We start from the raw sequence: 7,798 nt of genomic DNA, 5'->3' as shown, positions 1-7,798 counted from the left end.
CACGCTTACTTTGGGTAGGGCTTCGGGGCGCGACGAAAGCTGGATCCCAGGAGCTTCGCAGAATCTATGATCTGTGAGTGGGTTGTGTCTGATCAAATGAGCGATATCCACTTTGTTACCTGACCCATGATCTCCACGCCGATAACGCGGCTTTTCTTGTGCTACGGGCGAGGTGGATCTGCGGTGTGATCGACGCATCTTCAAGAAACGCTGTCGCGTAAGCGGTCTCTTTCCTTGGCCTTTTCGGCGGGCGGCGCGGCCGGGGAGCCATCACGAACGCTTGCACGAGACGCTGGAGCCATGGCTGTGCGCGATGTGGTGCTATATAGCCTGCGTTGCCGCCGTGAGAGGATGGCATAGGTTGGGGGGTCAAGATTCGGTGGAGAAAGAGGTGGGACTCGAAGTTGCGGGTGCCTACCGCTCGCGCCCGTGCGTTCTGCGTCTCGCAGCATTACTATAGGAAAATCGCGGTCGAAACGGGCGCAGAAAGCGGTCGAAACCGGCCGCACGTTTCCCCATCACTCGCGATCCTCCGTACAAGAGGCTTCATTCCACAGTATTTCGAACAAAGTCTCCTCTCTACAACTACCCACTGCCTTAACAAGTACTCTCTGCTACTACCCCTCCTGTTGCTTGCCGCAAGGACGGTCCGTTGCGTGCTGGGAAGGGCTGTGCACCAAAGGCGAGAACAATGAACCCGCCCGGGGTCGACAAGTAGCTACCCGCGCATGCCATCAACATCTTCCGCGCATGCCATCAAGATGTGCTGTTATGCTGTCCATCTTCGTCGAGGTGGTGGCCTCTGTCGACAATCCCGAACGAAGGGCCAAGTTGACGTGATGTGCTCGACGACTCACATGCATCGCATCCACGACAGGAAGTCGAAGTATCCAGCACTAGGTGTGCTTTTTATGGGAACGGTGCGAGTAGCATGTCTCACATCGGGAGTGCCAGCACAACATTAATTGGTCCAAGTTCACGGCAGGAGACACTGCGGCCGGAATGGCTGGATTAGTATCCACACCACCACGCTGATATATGCAGGTTGCGCAGTTGCGCAGAGGCAGTGAAAGAATCTGGCAACACACATATGTTCCTGTCGCCGCCGCTCTAGCAGCATTGCTTCTTTCTGTACCTCCATCCTCTCCTCGTTCTGACGCGATGGCGAACCAGCTACCTCTTTCAGAAAACGTCGCTGGATTAACGAGCTCACATCTGAAGGCACCGCCTGTCCAAAATTCCTTTTCTCCAATGGATTACGTCTTCCAGGCTCCCGCTTACTCTTGGCCCGCAACGGTGCCTCCATCGAACTCGCTACAAGTAGTGATGGACTTCTCGAAAGCACTCAGTTCTAACATGGGCTTCGATCTCTCCTCGTGTGGCAGTACTACCGTCAAGTTTCCCTACCGCCCATGCAGTTGTGGCTCGGTGTCTCGACATGGGATGGCCGAGATGGCACTTGGGCGTGTTGCCTGGGAGGTGATAAGCGGCCTCGGGGCTCTGGACGGGGTGAGCTGGGCCGAGTTCAGCGCAATCAAGGACTTGAAATCACAAGTAGCTTGCGCCAGTCACCAGCGCAGAATGATGGAGGGGATTGATGGCCTCCCGCGCGGTTCTGATGAAACGTTCTTCCACATGGTGGCATTGCCGATGATCGCAGCTGTGAGGTCCTGCGTAAGTCCTTTTTCGCTCGTCTGCTACAATACTATGTCATCACTAACATTTCGTAGTCCGATGAGGCCGCCCGCTCGGTCAAGGATTTCTCGACAGAGGAAGTCTACGCTGCGCTTTCGGTGCTCCCAGCTCCCCCACCCCTGTCTCTACCCGAACAGACGATGATTGTGAACCTCAACATTCGCAACGCTTCTATATTTGGACGATGGCCCGCGATGCCACACTTTGGCACATCAGACTTCGATTCCAACACACAGTTCAGCTTCAACTCCGGCTTCGATTCCAACACACAGTTCAGTTTCAACTCCGGCTTCGATTCCAATCCCGGCTTCGATTCCAATCCCGGCTTTGACACGATGGATCGCGGCTTCGATACGGAACCTCCCAACATTTGTGCGACAGCTCTCGATTCACCGCGTCTGAACAAGGAAATCAAATCCAGCCCTGACCACATTGACTCGTCCGAGGTATCCCGGATCTACGAAGAGCCCAGGGACGAGACTTCTTCCACCGGCGGCGACCTAGCGCATTTGTATGCTTCCGGTGGATGTTGTCTCTCCGAGCACGGCTATCGTTCTGCATGTTCCTGTATTGTATGCTCTCCAGATCAAGTCGACTTGAACAACATTGACTGTCAGTCTCACCCGCCCACCTCTCGAGAGACTGATGGTCGATTTCGAGCCGCAGGAAGCGTATTCGCCAGCGGGACTATGGGCGAAGAAATTGTGGAACCCCTCCAGCTGGCAAACGATGTGCTCGACGCTGCCATGCACGACAACTTTCTCACCTCTCCCTCCGACTTGTGCACCCAGCAGCGTCACATTACGAAGAACGGGGAGCCTCCTGCAGACGCCGATTTGGACAACATTGACGAACAGGCACTCTGGGATGAATTCATGATCGAGGACAGTGGCGAAGATGAGATTGCGGTAAGAGGTGGAGACGAGCAGAGGGCTCACGAGAATTGAAAGATTGGCAGATCTACGTTTGATGATTGATGATGATTGAGGATTCATTACGAGCGAGTGACGATTGATGATTTGCATGATGATTGAGGGATTGACAAAGGATTACGACGGCAGCACTGGGAACGGCACGACGATGATGAAATAGAATATATGATATGGACTCTGTTCATCACCGTAACCTCTTACCACACTCCTCCTGCGTTCATTCTTCGCCTCCCTCTACTTTGACATTCACACGGCCGTCTTCCTTCCAACCCCACCGTCCGTCAGTGCCTTCCGGTATCGTGGGACGTCCAAGCTCAACTTCAACCTTACCTCACCGCACTTCACTTCATCTCACGACACTACAACTACTGTTTTAATCTAAGGAATAGACGCGTTCGCCGCGATATCGTCGTTTCAGCGCGTTTAAACGCTAGATTTACGCTAGTAAGGGTCTAAACTTGGGGCTAAATCCGGGAAAGTGGGGCTATACAGCTGCCATCGCCCGTCTTCGCCGCGGGGATGTCATCAATGAATTTTCATCTCATTAGTGCCCTCGTCATATTTCACAGAACGGCGTCATATCAGGCTCTCATATATGAATCCCTAATATGACGCAACCATATGTTCGAGCCTCATCCAGAGGTTCTGCCAAGCGCACATGCCGGAGCCTTTCAAGTGCCCTGCTCCGCTAACCAGCACCGACACTATGCTAGCTATGTCGCTCTCGATCGCGGTCACCACGCTTACCACCATAGTCATCGGCATAAACCACCTGCGATCCCCTCGCTAGCATCAACTGGCACTCGCAGCGAGCTTGACGCGCTTGTGCATCATCCTCGCGAGCATTCAGGCCGCATTCGAGCACATGGGTGCCGGCTTGAAGCGAGCGCCAGCCGGCATCACGACGATTACGACTGACCTCATCCACTTTGCTGCCCGCATCGCCGTTCCGGGGATCGTCACGTCCAATCCTCACTTCCTCCTCCACCGTTTCGACCGATCACGCTGCAGATCCGCTTTTTCTGCATCACACTGGTGGATTGTACACTTGTGGCCTCGAGCACGTTGACTTCCTAGGCCCTCCGGCTCAAGCTCCAGCTCCAGTCGTTGCCGTTGAGCCAGCTACCATAACAGAAGCTCCCTTAGCCATCCCAGCAGAGTCTCGAGGATTACCCTCCCTCGCACTAATCGCCGCCACAGGTGCATGACGCCTGGAGCGTCCTTCGTCCATGAGGGTTGACAACATCTTCAATTACTTACTGCTCCACCGCTCACCAAACAACCTATTGCCAGGGCAATCAGACCGTCGAGGAGATACTGGATGTTGGACTGAAAGAGGCCAAGGCATGCAACAGCAAGGACGATTCGATGGATGCGACACATGGATGGAGAATTGTTAACCATGCCGCCTCGGAGGTCGCTGACTTCCTTCAGGACCTCCATGACCACCCTGAGTCGGCTATTCACTTCGCCTTCAAACCACCACTCGTCTGGTATCCAGTGAGACTCCCTACACAGGGCAACACATCGTCGGTACCAATCGCTGGCATCGACGTGTCAGAGGTCTGTGGCATTGTAGCAGGCGCTCCACCCGGATCGTCACTTGCACGCTGTCATCGACTTCGGTCTCACTTCCCAACACAACACCACTATGCGACTTGCATCAAGGGACGCATTTTCGAAAGCTCCTGTCATTCGACCGTCTGTCAAGAGAATATCGTTGCACTCCACTCTTCCAAGCAACACACATCAATTCCGCCGCTTGCCCTGCTCCAACTGCTGTGCTAGATTCTCTAACTCGACTAGGGCGTGACGGGCACTCCTCAGCTGCCTCGTCAGTGCATCCCGTTCACTGCTCAAGTTTGAGATATTGCTCTTGGCCATTTCCGACTCCTGCTTCCGCTCCGCCTGGACCCGAGCAAATGCATGCTCAATCTTAGCATGGTTTGCATTGTCGGCTGACAACATATCACACCTTTGAAGCAGCGTGGAGTTGGCTCTGCCTAGCTCATCGCCTGCGATAGCAAGCTTTTGGATCTGCTTCTCAAGCCTCGCCTTCTGTTGGTCGGCCACATCCTGCAGCTTCACAATCTCCTTCCCCTTCGTTCCAAGTGTCGCCTTCTGTTGATCGACCACATCCTGCAGCTTCACAATCTCATTCTCCTTCGTTCCAAGTGTCGCCTTCTGTTGATCGACCACATCCTGCAGCTTCACAATCTCATTCTCCTTCGTTCCAAGTGTCGTCTTCTGTTGGTCGGCCACATCCTGCAGCTTCACAATCTCCTTCCCCTTCGTTCGAAGCGTCGTCTTCTGTTGGTCGGCTACATCCTGCAGCTTCACAATCTCCTTCCCCTTCGTTCCAAGTGTCGCCTTCTGTTGGTCGACCACATCCTGCAGCTTCACAATCTCCTTCTCCTTCGTTCCAAGTGTCGCCTTCTGTTGGTCGACCGCATACTGCAGCTTCACAATCTCCTTCTCCTTCTTTCCAAGCGCATCACGCAACTTCCACAGAGCCTTTTCCTGCTCTTCGCTCCGCTCCGAACACTTGGGAAAGTGCTCCTTCAGCCTCGCATTTCCCTCCGAGGCGAGGTCATAACTCGTCCGCAGCGCATCTCTCTCCTTATGGATCGCGGAAACCTGCTCCCTCAAGTCTCGAATCTCCTGTTGCATTTTCAAAGCCTGCTCTCTCGACTGTCGCCTCTCCTCGCAAGCGACGTCGTATTTCGCCCGCAGCTCGTCATACTTCTGCTGCGACTCGGAAATAATCTCCTCCGCCACGGCCAATTTCCGCGACGAACCATCCGCGTCCGGTCGCGCTAGCAGCGGCGATGAACCCTCGCCCGCCGATCCCTGCGATGACGACGACGACGACGACAACAACCCGTGCATGTCGCGCGACAACGTCGCGTTCCGGGTGCGGAGCGTGGCATTCTCGTCCCGGACGCGTTGGAGCTGGTCTTGCAGGCTTTGGATTGAGGCGTCGCGCTCGCAGAGGATGTCGTGGTAGCTGGTGGCTTCTACCTCCAGGCGTTGGATTCGGAGGTGGAGGTGTTCTTCCAGTTGGGCTGGGGTGAGCGTTGGGGTTGAGGTGTCGGTTGGCATCGTTTGCGCCTCTTCTGTTGGGTCTTGCGCCTTGTTTTGGTGGACGTTGGCAGCCTGACGAAAGGCGGACGCGAGGAAAATCAATGTCCACGTGGTAGTCTTTGAGGGAAACAGCGAGAGAGGTGAGTAGGCGTACAGCGAGGAGGTTTGGTTGTCTCCCAATTTTCCCCTTCCTCCCGTCTCAGCCTCCCTTTCTTAGCAATGTCGGAATCGTAAGTCTTGCTCGCCGCCACCATCTCCCACATCTGCGACGACTCGGAAATAAAAGGTCCTTTTTCCATGTGAGACCGTTCGTAGCCACACACCAATAATAAGCAGCAACAAGACATGCCCGCCGCCACTGGCCGCGCCAGCAAATCTCCCATCTCCTCCGATCTCCCATATCTTGGCCCTCCTTTCCCCGAATGCACCAGATCCCGGGGCGGAAGGCAGAAAGCCTTGCTGTAGTAGTAAAATTTCGACTCCCCCGACGGTCTGACGAATCTTTGGCCGGAATACCCGACGTCGCATCGACCCGGGTAAACAGAACAAAGACTGACACAACCCGTCTCCGTTTCGCAGCCCGGTAGATGTCGCTCTCTCTCGTCACTCATTTCCACTGGCGTTCCGATCGCTGAAATCTTCCGCTCCCATTAACGTTTTGAATGCATCCTGCCCGACCAGGTCACGTTTTCAACTGCGGTCGTACTAGAAAATACGCACACACGCGTACATGGGGAAGAAACACATAACCACGAGCCCGCACTATCTCATGTGGATTAGAACCGCTCTAGGCACTTATATTCTCGCCTTAGGCTCGAATGTGCTCCGCACGTAATAGGCAAGCCTGTCGCCTTTAGCGATAGGCTTCTATACTAGACCCCTTCGGGGTAAACCTTTTCCCTTTTAGGGTAAGATTATTTATATCTAAGGGATCTATAATAATTCTAGCTAATAGGAGTAATAGGAAGAGGAAAGTACCTAGAGGGTCTAAGCTAGTTTCTATACTCTTATATAAGGATATCGTTGGTCGGCGACGAGGAACACCTGTACGTGGTGCCGGCTACGAACCTGCGACGATACCGTCGTTGCAGAGCTAAGTTTCCTCCGAAGGATTGGAGAGGCCGTCGATCCCTCTTCCCTTACAACAACAACACGACCTAGAGGTACGCCTCCTATCGAAACACAAGCTACAACAGAACAACGGCACGATTCGAACGAACAGCCCTCTACGCTACAAACGAGAAGAAGAAGAAGAAGAAGGAGAAGCAGTCTACTCTGCCCTATACGCGCACCTCCTCGAAATCCGAACCGAAGCACTTTAAAGAGCTGGAACAGTCGGTGGAATCCACAACTCTACGATCAACCTGCGTAGCTATATGCGTTTAGAAGCGGCATATAGTTCTACAAAGGCGTATTAAGGACAAGAGAAGGCAGCGGGTTAGACAGCTGCTTTTGTACGGCATTTTGCACTGCTTTTGCACAGCATTTTGCACTGCTTTTGCACGGCATTTTGCACTGCTTTTGCATTCGAATTTGCAGCGTGCGTGCGAAGCGGAAGGATCCGCTGAAAATTCTGCAAAAAGCTTGGCGCGAAAATTCTGCAGCCCCGGCTGCACGACACTCGTTGGATTTCCTTTGTTTTGCGCTGCTTTTGAAGTCCTTCGGTAGATTCTGCTTTGCAGATTCTACCTTAGGCACGGGGGTTTCCCCTAAGGTTAAAGAATACCGAAAGAATTTGATTGTAAATAGATCTACTGCCTTGCGCGCAAGGCCGTCCTACATAGTCTTGGACTCCGAAAGGACGTAAATGGAACAAACAAACAAAACAAACAAACAAACAAACAATAAGGATATCGTTATCTTTTAGGTAAGGAAATATAAGACTCGTTCTACTTCCTCCGGTATTAAATATCCTATAGTATAATCCCCTCTAGCCCTTCTATAGACCGGTTTCTATATATTTATATACTTTTTACTCCTAAAACCGACTAAAAACTATACTAAATACGTCTAGTCGACCTAGTACGCCTTACCCTAGTAGTAAGCTTACTATATATACTAACTCTAACTTCCGCTCTATCTTTAAT

At 52.9% G+C, this 7,798-nt stretch overlaps 2 protein-coding genes across 2 annotated transcripts; one reads left to right on the top strand and one right to left on the bottom strand.

Annotated features, from left to right (window-relative positions):
* Nucleotides 1-1,452: 1,452 nt before the first annotated feature.
* On the top strand, nt 1,453-2,642 carry MYCGRDRAFT_97564 (uncharacterized protein; the record flags this gene model as incomplete). The annotated part of the gene is made up of 2 exons (XM_003847439.1): nt 1,453-1,674; nt 1,731-2,642. 2 exons carry the CDS (start codon nt 1,453-1,455, stop codon nt 2,640-2,642), a joined length of 1,134 nt encoding a protein of 377 aa, XP_003847487.1.
* A 957-nt stretch (nt 2,643-3,599) lies between these two features.
* Nucleotides 3,600-5,997, bottom strand: MYCGRDRAFT_111736 (uncharacterized protein; the record flags this gene model as incomplete). The annotated part of the gene is made up of 3 exons (XM_003847360.1): nt 3,600-3,749; nt 3,888-4,170; nt 4,603-5,997. The coding sequence occupies 3 exons, from the start codon at nt 5,727-5,729 to the stop codon at nt 3,600-3,602; spliced, it is 1,560 nt and encodes a 519-aa protein (XP_003847408.1).
* Nucleotides 5,998-7,798: the final 1,801 nt, after the last annotated feature.

Source organism: Zymoseptoria tritici, chromosome 14, assembly GCF_000219625.1.
Source record: "Zymoseptoria tritici IPO323 chromosome 14, whole genome shotgun sequence".
NCBI lineage: Eukaryota > Fungi > Ascomycota > Dothideomycetes > Mycosphaerellales > Mycosphaerellaceae > Zymoseptoria > Zymoseptoria tritici.
The sequence above is the reverse complement of the archived record's forward strand: the minus strand, read 5'-3'. Positions and strand labels throughout refer to the sequence as shown.